The 22,781-nt window shown below is 48.9% G+C and overlaps 1 protein-coding gene across 4 annotated transcripts; it reads right to left on the bottom strand.

Annotated features, from left to right (window-relative positions):
* Positions 1 to 1,228: 1,228 nt before the first annotated feature.
* DAO (D-amino acid oxidase) lies at positions 1,229 to 21,707 on the bottom strand. 4 transcript variants are annotated; one of them, XM_045365877.3, is made up of 11 exons: positions 21,582 to 21,707; positions 16,301 to 16,503; positions 14,060 to 14,174; positions 12,086 to 12,162; positions 11,360 to 11,425; positions 9,928 to 9,982; positions 8,599 to 8,703; positions 5,057 to 5,139; positions 3,357 to 3,474; positions 2,681 to 2,779; positions 1,229 to 1,751 (listed from the first exon to the last, which is right to left on the bottom strand). In XM_045365877.3, the coding sequence occupies exons 2-11, from the start codon at positions 16,492 to 16,494 to the stop codon at positions 1,620 to 1,622; spliced, it is 1,044 nt and encodes a 347-aa protein (XP_045221812.1). In that variant the 5' UTR covers positions 16,495 to 16,503; positions 21,582 to 21,707; the 3' UTR covers positions 1,229 to 1,619. The 4 variants fall into 4 exon arrangements, with proteins under 4 accessions (XP_045221812.1, XP_005572220.1, XP_005572221.1 ...); XM_005572163.5 differs by having other exon boundaries at positions 21,415 to 21,595; XM_005572164.5 differs by lacking the exon at positions 11,360 to 11,425.
* Positions 21,708 to 22,781: the final 1,074 nt, after the last annotated feature.

Below are 22,781 nucleotides of genomic sequence, written 5' to 3'. Positions count from 1 at the left end.
CAAAAACACCTGGGAGCTTGTTTGTCATTTCAGAGGGTGCCAGCCGAAAGACAAGAGAGATGTTAAATTGCCCCCCAAACAAGGAGCATGCTTGGTGAGTTTAGTTCTTGCTATTGCTTAAATGTCCCTGCCAAAACTCACGTTGAAACTGAGTCCTGAATGTGGTGGTTTGGAGAGGTGGTGCCTTTAAGAGGTGATTGGATCCTAAGAGCACTGCTCTCATAAATGGATTAATCCATTTATCAATTAATGGGTTATTAGGTTAATGGATTAGTGGGTCATCTTGGGAAGGAAACTGGTGGCTTTCTAAGACAAGGGAAAGAGCTGAACTAGCATGTTAGCACAATCAGCCCCCTCACCACGTGATGCCCTGAGCCTCCTTGGGACTCTGCAGAGAGTCCCCACCTCTGTACCAGCCAGAGAGAAGGTTCTCACCAGATGTGGTCCCTCAATCTTGGACTTCTCAGACTCTATAACTGTAAGAAATAAATTCCTTTTCTCTATAAACTCCACAGTTTCGGCCAGGTGTGCTGGCTCATGTCTATAATCCCACCACTTTGGGAGGCCAAGGCAGGAGGATCACTTGGGCCCAGGAGTTCAACGCCAACCTGGACAATATGGCCAAACCCCATCTCTACAAAACACACACACGTGCACACACACACACACACACAAATTAGCCGGGCATGGTAGCAAGTGCCTGTAGTCCCAGCTACTAGGGTGGCTGAGAAGGGAGGATCATTTGAACCTGGGAGGCAGAGGTTGCAGTGAGCCAAAATCATGCCATTGCATTCCAGCCTGGGTGACAGAGCGAGATCCTGTCTCAAAAAAAAAGAATTCCCCAGTTTCAGGTATTCTGTTATAAGCAACAGAAAATGGACTAAAACAGTTCTCTATGAAGGGGTTCCTTGTGGGATGATCCCTTCAGTGGCCCCTCCTCAAAGGTTACGTGGTGCCCATGGGGCCACTTGGTGAATAGCTGATGCCATTTGGAATTCTGGATGTGGAGGAAACACCATGTGTTACTAGTTCAGTGCCTCACCTCTCTGCCTCCTCCACGCCCAAGTTGTATGTATAACCTCCTGCAACAAATACAACAGATAAAACAACATCTGTTCTAGCGTTTTCTCAAATTTGTTTCATGGCATTCATGGGTGCTCTGGGCAAAAGTGTTCCACAGCCAGATAGGTTTAGCAAGCACTGGGTTAAACAACATCAGATAGTTGTCTTTGCTGCAGGACTTTTCAGAACCTTTAATATGTTAGTACAACTTGTAATCATGTTACTTAGTCTCAATTATCCTCAATTTTCTGTGGCTCTGGGCAGTTGGCCTCTTTGATTTTCTGAGCTGTCCTTTCTTCTGAAGACTCATGGAATAACAGCCCCCAGCTGTTCTTTATAATGCCAGATCCAGAGAAGGTAGAGGGATTTCGGTGATGAGAGGGGCCCCATGTTGGGCTGAACCCTTCTCCAGGCACTGACTTTATGGCTTTCTCTCACCTCATGCTTCTTTGAGGAAAGAAGTGAGGGATAAGCAATGGCTTATGAAGGAGCACATTGATTTGTTGGCTGAGGGGAGAAGGCAGTTCTTGTGGGGGAAGCAGCAGTCACTGGAGTCTTCAGAGGTGGGATGGTGGCATTTTGGACAACTTCTTTTCTTCCAGGATTCTCCCAAAGAGCTTGGCTGCCTCCAGAGCACATCCCCAGTGGATGGTGAGCCCATAGCCTCCATGGCCATAGTTGTGGATGACCTAGGAGAAGCAAGAGAGAAGGTGGCCAGGTCCGAGAGGGACAGTGGAAAGAATAGATGAAGCTCTTCTGCCCTGGAAGACTCAGGAGCCTCCTGAAGAGTCCTGGGCAAAGCCAGATGCCACCAGAGTTTCTCTTGGCACCCAGGGGGAATGGTGGGGACCCCCTGGGACAGTAGCAAGAGATGATGGGGCAGCCACAAAATGGATATCTGGAAAATAGCCTCAGAGTCAAATTCAAATCACATCCCAGCCCTGCCCTCCACCAGTGGTCTGACTTGGGCAAGTGACTTCACCTCTTAATTCACCCCAGTTTCCTCATCTGAAGCATAGAGAGAACTGTCCCTATCCCAAAGAGCTCCAGAGGAGATTTAATAAGGTCATTCATGTAATGGACTTGCTGCTGTGTGTGACATGAAGTACACATCCAGTAAGTACACATTTTCCTGCTATTTGACCACAGACTTTAGAAAACCAACCCCATTCACCATTTCACCACCACCATTAACACTGCCATTGATACTGTCATATCTGCCACACCATTAATATCGCCACTGAGACAGTTGGTGCAGCCATGTTAACACTGCCTTTGAGATTGTCACCTCTGCTGAGGTATTAACATCCTTGGTAGTGTCATTTCCATCAGCACCAACTACCATCCCCACTCCCAATCACACCATTATCAACACTGATCTCATCAGCACCACCTCCATTAACATCACCACTGCCCCCCTGTGTAACCTTGAGCAGGTCCTTAACCATCATTGAGCCTCAGTTTCCCCATTTATAGAGGAGGGGATATTAGCCACCACTGCCCCTGCCTGCCAGGGAGCCTGTGTGGAACCTGAGATCAGACATGACTGTTTCATGAAAATGCCAGAGCCATCTAAGGAGTGGAGGAGGGCATTACTTTCCTTGCCGTGGGAGCATACCTCTGTGTTTGAAGGTCCAACGCGAAGCTGTTCTCTTTCTAGCCGAATCTTGGGGCGTACTGGCCGGAAGCCAGTTCGTTCATCAACAATTCTTGCATTCTGGAAAGAAACGTGCTGATCACTCATTTCTGGATTTTTTTTTTCCTGTGGCCATTTTTAGGTAGTAAGTAGTTTTTAGAATCTCATCACCACCAACACTAATATAATCACAGTCACCTTTATCAATCACCACTACCACCAACACCATCTTTATCAGCTACCAACATCATTACCATTATTGCTTCTACCTCTCCACCAATTCCATCATCAACCACCACCCTCACCATCAGCCACCACCATAATTCTAACAATAGTCACCATCTTATCACCATCATTATTACCATTCTCAGCATTTTCCTCACCATCAATACCAACTCATCCTCATCACCGTCACTACTGTCATCATCACTCGCAGACAAACGTCAAAGCCAAGGGCTCCCAGCCATGACCAGACAGGATTCATTAGCCCATAGCAAGAACTTCCCTGTACATTGTCAAGTTCTGCTATATTCCACATCCTTTGCTGGAATTAATTTGCCCAATTATCCCAGCGGTGGCATCTTCCCATCCTGAAGTGTCCTCATTAACAAGCTCCCAGGACCTTGGTCTAGGGCACTGCTACTCTTCCCTACCTTACCTTCAGAGTGGGCTCCAGTCTGCAGCAGCCTTCCCAAATGGTGTTGTGGTCCTGGATATTGTTTAGCTCATTCCAGTTTCCCAGCTGGAAGATGCCTCCAAGAGTAACTGTCTGGGTCCTAGATACAAATGAGGAGGGTCAAGGATCAAGGAAAATGAAGGCTGCGAGATGAATAAGGTCATTATCATCAACCTTGTCACCTCTGCTAACAACACCACCATCACTAACTCAATTGTCACTGTCATCACCATCAACACCAACCATGAACTCTTCCATCACCACTTCCATCAGTGTTGGCATCTCCATCGACAACATTGTCTTCACTACTATCATTAATAGGTCATCACCACCAACGGCATTCATCATTTCACCACCACCACTAACATTGCCATTGATATTGTCATTTCCATGACACCAGTAACACTGCCATTGAGACCACATGGTTGGTGCAACCATGTTATTAACATTGCCTTTGAGATTGTCAGCTCTGCTACATATTAATATCATTGATAGTGTCATTTCCATCAGCACCAACTACCATCCCGACTCCCAATCACACCTTCGTCAGTACTGATCTCATCAGCACCAGACCACCTCCATTAACATCACCACTCTACCACTCTTATGCCAATCACCACCCCCATGAATGCTGTCTTCCCCATCACTACAATATTATCCCTACTACCACCATTCTGCTATCAACAATATTGTCATCCCACAAACATCACCACTGGTTTCGGTGACATTGTCATCTCCACCATTAACATTACCACCACCATAAACCCCAATCACCATTCCCATTCCCACTCCCATTATTGCCATTCACACCACGGTTTTTTTTTTTTTTTTTGGAGACGGAGTCTCGCTCTGTGGCCCAAGCTGGAGTGCAGTGGTGTGATCATGGCTCACTGTATCCTCAACCTCCCAGGCTCAAGCAATCCTCCCATCTCAGCCTCCTGAATAGCTGGGACCACAGGCATACACCATCATGCCTGGCCAATTTTTGTAGAGATGGGATTTCGCCATGTTGCCCAGGTTGGTCTTGAACTCCTGGGCTCAAGCAATCCTCCCACACTGGCCTCCCAAAGCGCTGGGATTACAAGCATGAGCCACCTACATACCACTTTTAGTGTCACCGCATTACATCCACTGCCTTTATCTTCAGCATCACCACTATTGTCATCCAAAAGAATGTTCATGGTAGACCTCAGTCAAGGCTGAGTCTGCCTTCCCAGGGATTCAGTAGTTCAAACTCACTTTAAAAACATTGAAAGGGTCCGGGCACAGTGGCTCATGCCTGTAATCCCAGCACTTTGGGAGGCAAGGGTGGGTGGATCACCTGAGTCAGGAGTTCAAGACAGGCCTGGCCAACATGGTGAAACCCCGTTTCTACTAAAAATACAAAAAATTAGCTGGGCATGGTGGTGGGCACCTGTAATCTCAGCTACTTGGAAGGCTGAGGCAGGAGAATTGCTTGAACCCAGGAGGCAGGGGTTGCAGTGAGCCAAGATTGCGCCATTGCACTCCAGCATGGGCAACAAGAGGGAAACTCTGTCTCAAAAAATAATAATAAATAAATAAATACGTTAAAACACTGAAAGGGAACAACTGTGGGCAGTAAGGAGCCTGGGGCAGGCAGCAGGGGCATGAAGAGGGCGTGAAGGGGACCCCTCTTCTGCCCGAGAACAGTCCAATTTTACCCTGGGATGATGTACGGGGAATTGTAGATGCCGCTCTCTGGCTCATGGGTGAGAATGAAATGCTTTATCCAAGGGGCATCCACCTGTTGATTCAAGGCAGGAAAGTCTCATCAGCAGAGGTGAGTCAGTGCGGCTGTCCTTGCTCCCCTCTGTGGCCAGATGACCTGACAAGAGTCAGGTCTGATTCCTTATAAGACCTCTCATGACGCTATGACCCAAGTGTGCACCTGGCTGTTTGCCTCTTGCAGGAGGAGCTGCCCTGATTGGCAGCCACCCCTGCTCCCTGAAGCATTGTGTCTCCTCACCCACATGTCTGAAGAAAAGCACCAGTACACACATGTAAATGCATACACATAAGAAATAAAAATAAAATTCTAAGCCCCCAACTGAATGAACAGACCCCCTCTTGGCCCTAGGAGCCCCAGAGAAACCCTGGAGCTGAGTTCACAGCCGCGGTGGGATGGGAGGTCTAATGTGCCTCATTATATCCCCTCCCTCAATGACCTGGCCAAAGTCAGGCTTTCTTCCCTAAGTGGTAAGCAGAAACCAGCCCTTTCAACAGACTCCACAGTGATGATGTCATTGACCAGCTTATCTTCCCAGGTACAGAACTTCCTCCATTCCTTTTTTCTTCAAACTTTCAATTTTTTTTTTTTTTTTGAAACAGAGTCTTGCTCTGTTGCCCAGGCTGGAGTGCAGTCTTGGCTCACTGCAACCTCCGCCTCCCAGGTTCAAGTGATTCTCCTGCCTCAGCCTCCCAAGTAGCTGGCATTACAAGCGCCTGCCACCACACCCGGCTAATTTTTTGTATTTTTAGTAGAGATGGGGTTTCACCATATTGGCCAGGCTGGTCTCGAACTCCTGACCTCGTGATCCACCTGCCTCGGCCTCCCAAAGTGCTGGGATTACAGACGTGAGCCACTGCGCCTGGCCCAAACCTTCATCTTATCTTATGTAAAATGTAGATTTACTGGGCACTAACTAAAGTCTCACAAGTATGTTATCATTCTCTCACAGCTGCACCCTTCTTCTGCTTTTTTAAAAAAGAAAACATATAAAGACTAAATCTCCCAAGAATCTCTTTGGAAAAAAGAGCCACAGGTGCATCTGTGACTCGCATTTTTCCTGGGCGTCCCTTCAAGCTGGTTCCATAAACTTTGATGATTTCAGACGTATGCCTCAGTCACTCATTTTGGTTGTCACACCCATCAGCCCACATTAGGAACACACGCATGCACCCCTACACACATAAGCATACACACGTGCACCCCTATGAACACTCACAGGTGCACATGCACACACACCCTCACAGACGCACACACACACCATCACACATATGCACACATACCCTCACACACATGCACACACCCTCACATATATGCACACATCATCACACACGTACATACACCCTCATATACATGCACACACACCCTCACACATATGCACACACACACCCTCACATGCATGCACATACATACCCTTACGTACATGCACACACCCTCAAACACATTCACACACACCCCTCGCACACATGCACACACCCACACCCTCACATACCTGCCCACACACACCATCACACACATGCACACACGTACCCTCACACACATGCACACATCCTCACATACATGCACACATCACACACGTACATACACCCTCATATACATGCACACACTTCCTCACACACATGCACACATATCCTCACATGCATGCACACACATAACCTTACGTACATGCACTACACCCTCACACACATATGCGCACACACCCCTCACACACATGTACACACACCCTCACATACATGCACACCCTCACACACATGCACACACACACACACCCTTCGCACACATGCACACACCCCCTCACACACATGCACACACACCCTCACACACATGCACACACCCTCACACACATTCACACACACCCCTTGCACACATGCACACACACCCCACACACATGCACACATCCTCGCACACATGCACACACATACCTCACACACATGCACACACCCTCACATACATGCATACACACCCCTCGCACACATGCACACACACAGCCTCAATGCATGCACACACCCTCACACACATGCACACACACCCCTCACACACATGTACACACACCCCTCACACATGCACACACCCTGACACACATGCATACATACACCCCTCACACACATGGACACACTCCCTCACATACAGGTATATACCCTCACACACATGCACACACACACCTCTCGCACACATGGACACACACCCCTCACATACATGCACACTCACACACATGCACACACACCCCTTGCACACATGCACACACACCCCTCACGCACATGCACACACACATACACACACATCTCGCACACATGCACACACACCCTCACATACATGCACACACCCTCACATATGCGCATGCACACACCCTCACACACATGCACACACACCCCTCACATGCACACACACACCCTCACATACATGCACACACCCTCACACACATGCACACACACACCCTCACATACATGCACACACCCTCCTCACACATGCACACACACCCCTCACACAAATGCACACACACCCTCACACACATACACACACACCCTCACAAACATGCGCACACACCCTCACACACCCACACGCATATGCACACACACACCACATACATGCACACTCACATACATGCACACACACATACCCTCATGCACATGCACACACACAGCAAGAGGAGGCATGGAACAATGCTTGCACGCACAGGCTTTTAAGCCAGGTTGCCTGGCTTCCAATCCCAATTCCACTTCTTACTACCGTGTGAACTTGTGCCTGTTACTTAAATCCTCTTTGCCTCAGTTTCTTCATCTGTAAGATGGCAATGACGATATGGTAGTACCCAGCTCAAAGGGCTGTGGCCATCACTAAATTAATTAACAAAATAGGCTGAGCGTGGCGGCTCACGCCTGTAATCCCAGCATTTTGACAGGCCAAGGCGGGGGGATCCCTTGAGCCCAGGAGTTTGAGACCAGCCTGAGCAATATGGTAAAATCCTGTCTCTACAAAAAAATGTAAAAAAAGAGCTAGGTATCGGGGTGGCATGTTCCTGTAGTCCTAGCTACTCAGTAGGCTGAGGTGGGAGCCTGGGAGGTCAAGGCTGCAGTGAGCCGTGATCAAGATACTGTGCTCTAACCTGGGCAACAGAGCGAGACCCTGTCTCGAGAATAATAATAATAATAATAATAATTAACACAATAAAGTGCTTAGGCCTGTATCCAGTGCTTGGTAAACACTCCATAAATGTTTGCTAGTTTTATTACAATACAGGCATATGCTGCTCCCACATAGGTACAAGAACATACACGTGTGCTTCACGATCAAGAGGAAATCCTGAAAGAGGGCAAATGGGGGTGGGACAAGTTTGGATTTTAACATGTCAATTCTCTGCAGTCTGGGGGGGCTCCTCTAACAGATGTTCCTGATTTGTCCACCATCTTGAGAGATTGAATAAGCATGCGGAATGATCTTCCTATCAACAAAAGGCAGGGGTCTCACCCTCGCACTCACCTTAATGATCTGCCCCCGGCCTGGCTGCAGCAGGGGGTCTGGTTGCAGCACCCCAGCCCATACCCCAGTGCAGTTGACAATCACATCTGCGCCTTCTCTTGCCACCTGGTAACAACCAACAGGGTAGTGGGGGATGAAAGGTGGGAAAGATCCTCGTATTCCCTGTTGTCTCTTCCCCTTTCTTCTACCCTCAATCTGTCTACTCCCTGATGAACAGTGGGGAGAGGTCTCAACGACAAATCAGAGAGGCCCGGCTCCAAATTTTCACCCTGCGATTTATCTGATGTGTGACCTTGAAAATGGCTCTTTATCTCCTTAATGCTCAGCTACCTCTGTAAAATGAGGCTGCCCGTGCCTGTTTACAGGCTGCTATGAGGCTCCTGTACAACTCTGGATATAAAAGTGGTTGTAAAGCAGTTCTTTGGATGGGGGAAATCTTCCTGGAACCTCCCGAAAGAAGTCAGAAAGGAAGCAGAGATAGTTATCTTTCTCCTTTTGACTCCTTTTAACTTTATTCTCTTGCCTTCTAGTCTGCCAAGACATTTGCAGAAGACACGTTGGAACCCCTAGCTCTGTCTACAGATGAGACGGTCTCATCTCAAGCATGCATGATGAGCCCCTAAGCTCCCCAATCCAGCCCCAGGGACTCTCATCACAAGACAGTCATGGCACAGACACATTGCGAGATGCTACTATTGTTCCTGAGTGAATGATTGAGAATGAGGGCTGCATTGGGTGGACCATGTATCTCCAGTGTCCATCAGGGCCCGACCCAGAGCAGGTTAGTCCTCATGACATAGCACTAGTAGCTACATGTATGCAGTGCCTTCCATACGCCAAGCAGGGTTCTAGATGCTGGGATCAAATGAAGCCATACAGTAAAGCTCTTGTTGCTGGTGCCTGGAGACGGTGGCTTTTCCTATCATTATTATTGGTGGTGGTGTCGCTTTAGAGGTGAGTCAGCTGAGGGCCTGGACTTTGCAGAAAGACCAACCCAGATGTCAGTAGGGTTAAGAAGCAAGCGTCTGACCTTGGAGTGCAGCTGACACTGAGAAAAGGCGGCCAGCTGTCTAACCCCAAAACTCATCGAGTCTCAGATATAAATCAGCTCCTAATGGCCACCATGATCCCAGTGTTCCTTTGTTCCCACCACCATCATGAAGGCAGAGACTTCCTCCTTCAGAATACCGGAGTCCTCCTGGGGCAAGGGTCTGGGGCAGGCCTGTGGGGACCCTAGGAGCCTGAGAAGGGGCCCCCGACTCAGCAGCAAGAAGCAGAGGCCTCCCTTCTTCTCCCTCCCCCACCCACCACATCAGCCCTGCAGCTCACCTCCTCAAAAGACTCCACCTTCCGCTGGAAGAACTTCACTCCCCTCTCAGTTAACCTGGGATGATCAAACACATCAAAAAGCCTAGTATTCATTTCTCTGTCCCATCCCGCCAAGAGGGTAGCACAGAAACCTTTCCCAAAGAACCTTCTGCAGACATTAGTCGCACAGGATGCTGTTTGAGAAGATGGCTGTGTCGTCAAATCAGCTCATGAGCACCTGGCTGGACTGGTAGTCCAAAAAATCTCCCTTGGGAAACCAGAGATGGTCCAAGCCCCTTGTTGGGCAGATGGAGTTGGGGAAGGGCCTTGTTGAAGGCCATAGAGTGAGTCAGTGATGGAGTTGGAACTCAAACCCAGGCCTCTTAGCCCCCAATACTTCCTATGACCACCACATTGCTTTGTAACAGTAAAGGGGATGAGATTCAGAGTAGAGAAGGGGAGAGTTGTACCAGTGCCAAATTCCCCTTTGTCAGAAGCTGGGCATGAGGAGGAAGGTGGGCTGAGGACACCCACCCTCCCTTTAAACATCCCATTGCAAAAACATCTAGCACAATTAGAAATACACTAGAAACGGCCGGGCACAGTGGCTCACGCCTGTAATCCCAGCACTTTGGGAGGCCGAGGCAGGCGGATCACGAGGTCAGGAGATGGAGACCATCCTGGCTAACAGAGTGAAACCCCGTCTCTACTAAGAATACAAAAAAAAAACAAAATTAGCCAAGTGTGATGGTGGGCGCCTGTAGTCTCAGCTACTCAGGAGGCTGAGGTAGGAGAATGGCGTGAAGCCGGGAAGCGGAGCTTGTGGTGAGCCGAGATTGCGCCACTGCACTCCAGCCTGGGCGACAGAGCAAGACTCCATCACACACACACACACACACACACACACGTATGGAATCTCCCTTAATACGAATGTATGTGAATATAAATATCAACATTTCTGTCAAGTGAGTGTTTGCTAATTTAGAACACTGCCAGATTCCTATTAACATGAGGAACAAGTCAAAGACATCCACTATCATCTGGATGAGCAACATTGTTCTGGAGGTATTGGCCAAAGCAGTTAGAGAAGAAAAAAAGAGAGAGGTAGATAAAAATAAAAGGTAGCTTATGTTTTGCAGATGATGCAAACATATCTGGAAATCTTAAAATAATACATCTAAAACTATTACACAAATATTAGGTATTTAAAAGAGGTTGTTAATAGACGTCATGTGTAAACAGCTGCCCAGGTGGTTCTGATGCCCAGCTAGGCTCAGGACCCATTGCCTCTGTGCCCAGTGGTGATCAGGACCAAGGATAGCTCCCACACCAGGCCTAAGGGTATTCTTCAAACCCTGGGGTTGGTCCATGCAGGGGGAAGCCCACCAACCATCTTCTACTACAACTTCCTCTCTGGGAGGTGCCTCCCTCAAAGTGGAGTTTAAAATCTCACCTTTCAGTCAGCCACTGTAGATAGTTCTTTCCCTCCAGAATTAGGCTTGTATGGAACCAGCCATAGCTAGAGTCACAGCAGGCAAAAGTTGAAAATAAAGGTAAAAATCAGGGCTATATTTGAAGGCTGTGAAATGGAGGTGGGAGCAATGTTGTTCTGTAGGCCCAAAGGGTAGTGCCACGACCACTAGGTGAAGTTCAAGGGGGGGATGTGGTTTTGAGCTCAATGCAAGGAAAAATGTTCTATCAGACAAGACCATCTCTGACATTGGAAGATGCAAGTGGAAATTGAATGTGCATTTGTAGAGGGGATTCAGGCATGGGGTGGGATGAGGAGAAGACCAGAGAGGCATCAGGCTGTAGAGAAAAGAAAGGAGCGGTGTGGGGTCATACAGACTGGGTTGGAATCCCAGTTTGGCCACTTGGCTGTGTGACCTTAGGAAGTCACTTAGCCTCTCTGAAACTCAATATCTTCATCTACAAAACAAGATGGTGATATGGAGCCTCCGGACTTGAGATCTGTGATTTCATACCCCCTACCTTCCCAGCCCAAGGCCAGGTTTGAGTGGGTAGCTTCTCTGAAGGAGCTGGACCAAGGACCAGGAGACCAGGGTACCAAGACCTGGGTAGCACAGGAAATCTGGTGCCTCTACCCTCTGCTGCCTTCTGGACAGGTCTGTCTAACTCATGGGGCCCCGGTCCCCTTTCACTATGACAATAAACTCACCTGTAATCTGGGAATATATCCAGCTCTCTGGGGGTCAGCTTCCGAAATCCCAGAACTGTGTCCTTCCAGGAAGGGTCCTGAAGAGGAAGGACAAAGGGGGTACCAGGAGGGATGGAAGTCAATAATAATGATAATGGGCCAGGCGTGGTGGCTCACACCTGTAATCCCAGCACCTTGGGAGGCTGAGACGGGTGGATCACCTGAGGCCAGGAACTCCAGACCAGCCTGGCCAATGTGGTGAAACCCCGTCCATACTAAAAAAAGAATAACAATACAAAAATTAGCAGGGTATGGTGGTGCATGCCTGTAATCCTAGATACTCAGGAGACTGAGGCAGAAGAATCCCTTGAATCTGGGAGCTGGAGGTTGCAGGGAGCCGAGACTGTGCCACTGCACTCCAGCCTGGGCCAAAGAGCGAGACTTCATCCCAAAAAAAAAAAAAAAGATAATGACAAAGACGTATGTCATGCTAAGTGCATATCAGGCACCGTTCCAAGCACTTTACTTATACTGGTCCATTTAACCTTCACAAGAAGCCACTGGGGTGGATGCTATTCTTTCCCCAGTTTACAGATGGACCCACTGAGGCTTAGAAAGATTAAATAACTCACCTAAGGTCACACAGCTAATAAATGGTGGTGTTGGGATTTTAACCCATACAGCTCAGTTCCAGAGTCCATGTTCTTAACCGCTATTTATGGTAAGGGTAAGAGTAAGACTGAGGGTGAGTTATACGGAAAAGGTCAGAAATAGGGGAGAGAAAGCGGCAACAGTGAGAGTCCCCGGGGATGAGAGAAAGCAACAGAGCATAGTGTCAGACAACCTGGGCAGAGACCCCAGCCTCATCACTTACTACTTGAATTCTCTGAGACTCAGTCTCCTTGTCTGTATCATGGAGTTAATAATCACTCTTGGCCAGGTGCAGTGGCTCACACCTGTAATCCCAGCACTTTGGGAGGCAGATCACTTGAGGTCAGGAGTTCGAGACCAGCCTGGCCATCGTGGTGAAACCCCATCTATATTAAAAATACAAAAATTAGCCAGGCGTGGTAGTGCATGCCTGTAATCCCAACTACTCAGGAAGCTGAGACAGGAGAATGGTTTGAAACCAGGAAGTGGAGGTTGCAGTGAGCCGAGATCATGCCAATGCACTCCAGCCTGGGCAATACAGCGAGACCCCGTCTCAAAAAAAAAAAAATACTCTTAGTCCCATGAAAGGTAACAGATAATGTGGATAAAGCCCTTAGCAGAGTGCTAAAGGCTGAATGAACTTTAAGAGCTGGCACAGGGCTCTGGGCACAGAGCCAGACCACCCTCTCCAAGCAGCCTGAGCAAGCCCTCCCAGGGCTGTGCTGTTCCTGTGAGCACATTGGGCAGCATGTGGTCACACATGGCCTGGATTCAAATCCCAGCTCAGCCACTGGCAAGCTTTGTGGCCTTGGGCAAGTTACTCCATTTCTCGGAGCTTCTTTTTTCTCATCTATTAAGTGAGGATAAGGACAGCCCTTACCTCCTGGTTATAAAGAGAATTAAATGAGCGGCTAGCTGTAAATGAGTTAGGACTGGGCCTGGCACAAAATAAATGCTTTGGCAGTTTTTGCTATGATAAGTATTTTATTTCTTCTTGATAAAAAGCCCTGGGACCTTCAGGGACACATGAAACCTTTTGGCTTCAGCACCAAGTGCCCGTCACTGCAGAACATGTTTGTGTTTTAGCCATGCTAATCAAAGGCTAGTTTCCCCTGGGCATCAGAAGATTCTTTGTCCTCTGCCAACTGAACAGCAAAATTTGAAACAAAAATAATTTTCAAAGCAAAAATAGAATTTAAACCAAACCTGTTTTGAACCCAGGAGTCTGTCGCCTACGAGACTCAAAACACCCCGCCCTCATCTGTGATTAAGGCTCTGCGGCACTCACCCTCACCACCCCAGCCCTGGGGGATCATCCCTCACAGTCAAGAAGTGTTCACCCACCGGAATGGCTTCATGGAAGAGGTTGTAGCCTGAGATTAGGAACAGGCCCAGTTTTTCAGCATTGGGAGAATGGATGTGGCTCAGGAGATGGTCAAAAGTCTGTTGGCTCCAGTCCCTGGAAGGGTCATGAAGAGTTCGATCACCCAATGCCCTGAGCTGGGCAAAAAACCTTAGGTCAGCTGGCATGGGGCTGTGGCATGATCAGGGGTTTGGGGTGTGTCCAAAACCCAGAAATCCACCACGTTCACTCTTGCAACTCCCCAAATGCCATGGGTCTTCTCCCTCCCAAATTTTCCAATATTTCCCCATTAATAGAATAAAGAAGACAGGGAATGAAGGATGCCCATCATAACCATTTGGAGTGCACCTCCAGCACAGGATTACATGGCTGATGAGTTTCAGTGAAGGCCTTGACCTGGCTTTGGGGATTACGAGCCACACTGTTCAGGCTGGCTGCAAGCACCCCTCCTTGTAAACATTGGTGGCAGATATCGACTTGCAGCTCCTCAAACTTTTCCTCCTCCCCCGGGCACAGAGCTCACCTACATTTCCTAGACCCTCTTGCAGCTAAATGAGACCGTGTGACTTGTTTCTGGCCAAGGGACTCTAAAGACTCTGCGCATGTGGTCCTGCGTGATCCTTCTGCAGTCACCGGCCCTTGTGAATGGTGACATTGAGGTGACCTCCGGAACATGTGGGAAAATGGCAAAGCCATGAGATGGAAGGAGCCTGGGCCCCTGAATCACTGCGCACTGATCAGAAACATTGGTTTTTTACAGAGGTGTGAATTAAAATTCTGGTTGGGTACATTGGCTCATGCCTATAATCCCAGCTCTTCTGGAGGCTGAGGCAGGAGGGTCACTTGAGGCCAGGAGTTTGAGACAAGCCTGGGTAACATAGGGAGAACCTGGCTCTACAAAAAATAAAGAAAAGTAGCCGGGCATGATGGCATGCACCTGGGTCCCAGCTACTTGGGAGGCTAAGTTGGGAGGATTGCTTGAACCCAGGAGGTCAAGGCTGCAATGAGCTATGATCATATCACTGCACTTCAGCCTGGGTGACAGGATGCCTCTAAAACAATTTTTTAATCTGTTTGAGCTGCTATTCATTGGGCATTCCATTTGCTGAAGCATCTGGCAGTTTCTAAACTACCATAATGACCTTTGCAATTTATTTGATAAATCTGTGCATCCATCCACCCACTTAGATGTTCACCCACTTAGAAGTTTTCCAGATTCAGCTGGGTGCAAGGGCTCACACCTGTAATCCCAGCAATTTGGGAGGCTGAGGAGGGCAGATCGCTTGAGCCCAGGAGTTCAAGACCAGCCTGGGCGACACAGACAGACCCTATCTCTATTTAAAAAGAATAAAACTTGGCAAGGCACGATGGCTCATGCCTGTAATCCCAGCACTTTGGAAGGCCAAGACAGGCAGATCACCTGAGGTCAGGAGTTCGAGACCAGTCTGGCCAACATGGTGAAACTCCATCTCTACTAAAAGTACAAAAATTAGCCAGGCGTGGTGGCAGATGCCTGTAATCCCAGTTACCTGGGAAGCTGAGGCAGGAGAATCGCTTGAACCCAGGAGGCAGAGGATGCAGTAAGCCAGGATCATGCCATCGCACTCCAGCCTGGGCGACAAGAGTGAAACACAATCTCAAAAAAAATAATAAAAATAAAAATAAAAATTTATAAACTAAAAAAGAGGAAGTTTTCCAGATTCACCAACCATGTGGTATTGACAGGCACCCAGTTTCAGGAAGACGAGACAAAACCTCCTAGTATCTGGCACAGAGCAAGGGGCTTAATATTTATGAATCTTTTATTTATTTTTTTTCTTTTTGACACAGTCTCACTCTGTTGAGAGTACAGTGGCAAAATCTCAGCTCACTGCCACCTTTACCTCCTGGGCTCAAATGATTTTTCTGCCTCAGCCTCCGGAGTAGCTGGGATTACGGGCGTGCGCCACCATGCCCAGCTAATTTTTTGTATTTTTGGTAGAGATGGGATTTTGCCACGTTGTCCAGGCTGGTCTGGAACTTTTGGCCTCAAGTGATCCTCCCACCTCGACCTCCCAAAGTGCTGGGATTAAAGGCGTGAACCACCATGCCTGGCATTTTCTTTATCTTATGCTAGACCAGAGCTTCCACAAGGGGCTTGCTCTTGGTGATGGGAACCCTGACCCCCTCTGCAGACTTAGCCCCATGGGCTCCCCAGGCTACCCTATGTGACCCTCACTCACGCCTCCTTTGGGTTGCTGGGGTCAGAAAGGTAGGGCTGCCAGAAGCCGGCAGCTACGTCAGTGGTGGTGAGTGGGGTGAAGCGGTCCGCGTAGACCTTTATGTCCAGTGGCTGCAGCACTGAGTGGTAGCGCTCATGGATGCAGAGGGCGGTGGACAGCCCGATGACTCCCGCTCCGATCACCACCACACGCATGGTACCAGCCTGTGGGAAGGAAGGGTTGAGGCACACCATCATCACCATCATCTCCATCATCCTCACCACCATTGCCACCATCCACTGAAGGCTTAGAAAGTGCCAGACACCACCAAGCCCTTTTTATATTTGATCTTCCCCATGACCCCAGGAGGAAGGAATATCATTGTTCCCATTTTGCAAATGGAAACACTGAGGTATGGCGAAGCAATCGAGACTTGGCCACAGTCGCACGGCTGGTAAATGATGCAGCTTTCTCTGGGGAGCATCCCCAGACACCCAGTTTCTGGGCTGGGAATAGAAAAGACCCAGCAGAGCGCATGACCAACTGTAGGCTCGGTAGGCCGATGGTTAGTGCGACGGGCTCTGGCTTCAGGACTCAGCTCTGCCACCTACTGGCCGTTAACTTTGAGCAAGATGCTTCAACCTCTAATAATCCATACTTGAGGGGATGGATGGGAAATTGAACAAGATGCCAAACGTAACAAATTTAACAAGCTGCCTGATGAAAAAGAAGTAATGTACTGACATTTGTGGAGCACCTACTGTGAGCCAGCTGGCCCCAGCTAAGTGCTTCACAGGCATCCCTTCTTCCAAGTCTCCCAACACTCTTATGAGGTAGGGGCTGCTGCTTTCGGCCCCGTCTTCCAGAGGAGGAAACTGACGTTCAGAGAGGTGATGTGACTTACCTGAAGTCACACAGCCAGTTAAATGGTGCAGCTGTGACTTAATTTCAATTTGAGCAAACTCAACACACGCTTAATGCATACCTACCATATGCCAGGCTAGCAGCCAGCAAATGCAGCTATGAGCATGACAGACACAGTGTCTGGCCTCAGAACTTGGTCTTCCAGCACAGAACTCCACCCGCCTTGGGGCACAGGGCTAATTGGGCCCTGAGAAGTTTAGAAGGCCTACCAGCTTCTAACCTTGAAGCTACTTAAGTCTGCACAGCAGGGAAATATTCTGCAGCCTCCTGCTGAGGCAGAACAAGAGAATTGTTTGTGCTCAGAAGAGCCAAATTCAACTTTCCCTCCTCTTCACTCACAACTCTCCTCCTGCAGACCTCAGCTCCTGGCAACTTGGGCCTGCGGCCCTGGACAGCAGGACATTCTTAATATGGCCTAGTTTTATAAAGGAGGGAAAAACGGCTCCAGTCCACAAGAACTGGACTCTGTTGGGGTTTCAGAAGCCAAGTTGGAGATAGAACCAACAAACAGAAAGGTATCGTTCCTCTAGGCAATTCTTCCAACTTCGAGCCTTAGCTTGGATACTGGGGCTTAGGAGACAGCCCCTCTCAGGGACTCTTGGCCTCCTCTCCTCCCTCTTCTCTAATACTTTGCCTGGAGACACAATCTCCTTATCTGCGAAAAGGGGGTAATCCCAATCTTACAGGGTCATTTTAAGGGTTAAATAACGAGTTTAGCAAAAGTTCTCGGTACAATGCCTGGCACAGAGTAGGCCATCAACACACAGCAGCCTCCTAGAACTTTGTCTCCTAGAACTTTGAAAAAATCACATAGAACAAAAACATTGCAGGAACAAAAGGAGAGAGGGAGAACCAGGCTCAGTGGCTCACGCCTGTAATCCCAGTACTTTGGGAGGCCGAGGCAGGTGGATCACGAGGTCAGGAGTTCAAGACCAGTCTGGCCAAGATGGTGAAATCCCGTCTCTACTAAAAACTACAAAAATTAGGCGCAGTGGCAGGCGCCTGTAATGCTAGCTACTAGGGAGGCTGAGGCAGGAGAATCTCTTGAAGAACCCCTGGCAGCAGAGGTTGCAGTGAGTCGAGTTCGCACCACTGCATTCCAGTCTGGACAACACAGCCAGACTCGCTCCAAAAAAAAAAAATAAGAGAAAGGCAGAGTCAGACCTGGCTTCACTTCTGCCTTGCTGTGTGACCTTGGCTAAGTTAATTCTCCCTCTCTGGGCTTTTTGACTGTCTCTGCATAATTTCCAGAGAGCTGACCACTTTTTTTCTTTTTCTTTTTTTTTTAAGAGACAAGGTCTCACTCTGGCACCCAGGCCGGAGTGCAGTGGCACGATCATAGCTCACTGCCACCTCCAATTCCTGGGCTCAAGCGATCCTCCCACCTCAGCCTCCCAAAGCGCTGGGCTTTCAGGTGTGAGCCACTGCACTTGCCCTCTTGACCATTTTTATACGTTAACAATGAGAAGGCAGAGGAATAAAGGGCTTTCTGCATTCTCCAGATTCTCCATGATGAATCCAAGAGACACTATGGCCCAGGCTGAGGGTCAGACAGACCCAGGTTCGCAGGCTGACTTGGGCACACACCAGCCATGTAACCCTGGGCAGGTTGCTCAACTTGACTGAGTGAGGGTGACCAACGTCCGCAGCTTGCCCAGGACTGAGGGTCCTGCCAGGATGCAGCCTTTCAGACTAAAAGTCAGTGCATCAGAGTTTCAGGCAAACCAAGATGAGTTGGTTAATCCTAATTGAACCTCAGTTTCCTCATCTATAAACTTTTTTTTTTTTCGAGACAGAGTTTCACTCTCGTCGTCCAGGCTGGAGTGCAATGGCACAATCTCAGCTCGCTGCAGACTCTGCCTCCGGGGTTCAAGTGATTCTCCTGCCTCAGCCTCCTGAGTAGCTGGGATGATAGGCATGCGCCAACACGCCTGGCTAATTTTTGTATTTTTAGTAGAGACGGGGTTTCACCATGTTGGCCAGGTTGGTCTCAAACTTCTGACTTCAGGTGATTTGCTGGCCTTAGACTCTCAAAGTGCTAGGATTACAGGAGTGAGCCACTACACCCAACCTCATCTATAAACTTTTATGAGAGCTGACAAATTCCTTGCCTTATTGTCTCCTCACTGGAATATCAGCTCCTGGACACCCAGGTAGCGAGAGGCAGAGCCCAGGCCAGCCTGGCTCATAAGTCTATGTGCTTAAAGGCCGTGCTTGCCGGTAAATCACATGGTTTGAAAATCTGAGAATCAAGCAGGTAAAGAGGAACAACCGAAGCTTCAGAGTCCTGCATTTCAAAAATAAAATATAATATAAGACAAAATAAAATAAAATGTCTGTAGGAATTTTTAGAGTGTTGGTGGGAATAGAATGGAAAATCAAAAAGGCTGGGCACGGTGGCTCACGCCTTTAATTCCAGCACTTTGGGAGGTTGAGGCTGGCAGATTACTTGAGGTCAGGAGTTCAAGATCAGCCTGGCCAACATGGCGAAACCCTGTCTCTACAAAAATACAAAAAAATTAGCCAGGCTTGGTGGCACACGCCTGAAATTCCAGCTACTCAGGAGGCCAAGGCAGGAGAATCCTTTGAATCCGGGAGGAGGAGGTTGCAGTGGGCCGAAATCATGCCGTTGCACTCCAGCCCAGGTGACGAGAGTGAAACTCCGTCTAAAAAAAAAAAAAAAAAAAAAAAACTCCGTCTAAAAAAAAAAAGAATTTAAAAGGAAAAAAATGTGAGTCCAAAGTCAATTATCTTTTTTTAAAAATTCACTGTATGGGGCCGGGCGCGGTGGCTCAAGCCTGTAATCCTAGCACTTTGGGAGGCCGAGATGGGCGGATCACAAGGTCAGGAGATCGAGACCATGCTGGCTAACACGGTGAAATCCCGTCTCTACTAAAAAATACAAAAAACTAGCCGGGCGAGGTGTCGGGCGCCTGTAGTCCCAGCTACTTGGGAGGCTGAGGCAGGAGAATGGCATGAACCCGGGAGGCGGAGCTTGCAGTGAGCTGAGATCTGGCCACTGCACTCCAGCCTGGGCGACAGAGTGAGACTCCGTCTCAAAAAAAAAAAAAAAAAAAATTCCCTGTATGAGTCAAAATTGACACTGATTATTGCAACGTGTGTGTGTGTGTGTGTGTGTGTGTGTGTTAAAGTGCAAAATAAATGCATGAGGTCCTCATGACAAGCCAGAGCCACATTGTGAGATCTGGCAGATCCAGCCTCAGGTAAAATCATTCATGCGTGTAGGTAATGAGCTTTTGGACTTAAACACACCCAGCTCAGTTACTCGGTTGGACATTTTCGTGTTGTTGCTGATGTTTTTATTAGCGTTGCCATTCTCCTCTGTTTTATACCATTACTTCAACCCAGCAAGCTTGGAGTATGCATCCCAGAAGATGCAAACAACTTGGATTATTATATTTGTGTGCATGTGTATGTGTGTGTGTGTGATTAGAATGTCTGTGTAAGCATGGAACAGGAAGGGAACCAACGTATTTTGGTCTCTGCCACTTGCCAGACACATGTAGATGCAGCACAGACGTAATCCTCTTAATCCTCTCAACTGCTGTAGGAAGTAGGGAAGGTTACTGCCCTCATTCTGGAGGCTGGGACTGAGGTTCAGGGAGGAGAAGTCACCCACCCAAGGTTACACAGTCAGTATGGGACAGCATTCGGATCCAGACCCAGTTCTATCAGCACTTTCTGCGTTGCTCTAAAAAAATATTTAGGCAGTCGGCATGCAGTTGCCACCTGACGCTTTCTGCTTGTCTTTCAGTCTTGCGTTTATCTGCCTAGGACCTCCCTTGTCCCCTAGAAGGCAATCTGAGACAGCTGATGGCTTTGATTGCTACGTGCACAGCAAAGAATATGAAAGACTTGTTTAAAAAAAAAAATCAGTAAGCCAGAGATGAGGCATTTGAATGAACATAATTCGTTCTCCCTGGTTGTACCACATGGCTACTTCTTATGAAGTTATTTGCAGAGTTTGTCCTTGAAATGGAACAGAAGCTCTAAAAGTTTGAGAACCAGGCTACCAACTCCCCCATCAAAAATAATAACTATCATTTGAGTCCTTGCTACCTGCCTAGATCTGTTAAGCACTTTACATGCACCACCTCTGTTAACACTCAGATTCACCCTCTAAGAGGGGAGTTATGATCCCAGTGTTCCAGATGAAGAAACTGAGGCTTGGGGAGGGAAAAATCTCTTACCTATGGTCTCTCTGCTGGATGTTTGAGAGGCTGGAGCTCTCCTTTCCTGTCACCTGCCTTAGGCTGTAATATTGAGCCCCGTCTTTGACATTGGTAGGACATGAAATCCTTTGCCTCTCCCCTCTCCCAACCCCTGCCCCCAGCTCAAAGGTGCATCTGCCACTCACCGGAAGTACCAAACTGCTGGAGAGACCAGATAACTGCCGTGCGGGGACACAGGATGCTATTTCCTGAGGGGAAGCTCCTGATTCTGGGGCGTCTTGCCTCCAGCCCTCTGTCCGCCAGCCCGGACTGGAGCGCAGGGTCAAAGTCTGGAGCTATGGACAGGGCACGGCTTGAGGGGTGGGGCTCAGCACTGCACTGCCCGCAGAGACTGGACCCAGGCCCCGGCCGGGATACCTCGCTCCCGGTCCCTGAAAAGTTGCCTGACTTTTCTGGCTGATCTCAAGCTCCTGTGGACAGGCCTCGGGGGAGGGAGGGAGGACGGGCATTCTTGGAGGGTGGATGAGCACAAGAAGGGCTGTCGCTCTGGCCAGCTGGAGAGGATCCCCTTTCTTCCCTCTTCCTGCTGCTGCCCTGGGGGAGGGTCGGGCCGTTCCCTGCGGCACTGGAGGCCTGGCCTGCAGAGAGGGGGTGGTCAGCCTGGCAGCCCCTGAGGGGAAAGGAGAGGCACAGGACAGGGGCTCCCTGGGCCAACCCGATGCCATTCCAGGACGCTGGGGAGATGAGGCCAAGGAGAGACTGGAGGTGACGGCTGTGTGGGCCATGGGGATGCGTGGCTCTTTGCTCCCGTATCCCAGAGACGCAAGCGGCAGGACTCCAGGCCCTTCCTCTGCCAGGGATAGATGTGGAGCTGTGATTTTTAGAGCCCAGAGATCTGTGGGCACCTCACTGTACAGATGGGAAGACTGAGGCCTGAGAGAGACGGATCAACCAGCCCTGAGGGAGGCATTCTTTGGGTCAGCTTTAGCAATCCGGCCTCTAACACTTGCCTTTAGTATCATCAAATTAAAAGGCGAAGATGAAATAAGAAAATGCTTGCAAAATACTCACTGCTTAGTATTTTCTCCTTTTTTCTTAAGTGACAGGATCGGCCGGGCACAGTGGCTCACACCTGTAATCCTGACAGTTTGGGAGGACAAGGTGGGTGGATCACCTGAGATCAGGAGTTTGAGACCAGCCTGGCCAACATGGTGAAACCCCATCTCTACTAAAATTATAAAAACTCAGCTGGGAGTGGTGGGGTGTGCCTGTAATCCCGGCTACTCAGGAGGCTGAGGCAGGAGAATTGCATGAACCCGGGGGGCGGAGGTTGCAGTGAGCCGAGATGGCACCACTGCACATTGCAGCCTGGGCTACAGAACGAT

The sequence above is a fragment of the Macaca fascicularis genome, chromosome 11 (genome assembly GCF_037993035.2).
Source record: "Macaca fascicularis isolate 582-1 chromosome 11, T2T-MFA8v1.1".
Lineage (NCBI taxonomy): Eukaryota > Metazoa > Chordata > Mammalia > Primates > Cercopithecidae > Macaca > Macaca fascicularis.
The sequence above is the reverse complement of the archived record's forward strand: the minus strand, read 5'-3'. Positions and strand labels throughout refer to the sequence as shown.

What these genes read in the sequence shown, in the direction of transcription:
- DAO (XM_045365877.3), bottom strand. Translation starts at nt 16,494, where the DNA reads ATGCGTGTGGTGGTGATCGGAGCGGGAGTCATCGGGCTGTCCACCGCC. An exon ending in TCTTCCATGAAGCCATTCCG is followed by an intron (nt 12,163 to 14,059) that starts GTGGGTGAACAC and finishes CTTCCTCTTCAG; the next exon opens with GACCCTTCCTGGAAGGACAC. An exon ending in GCCGGGGGCAGATCATTAAG is followed by an intron (nt 5,140 to 8,598) that starts GTGAGTGCGAGG and finishes TTGAATCAACAG; the next exon opens with GTGGATGCCCCTTGGATAAA.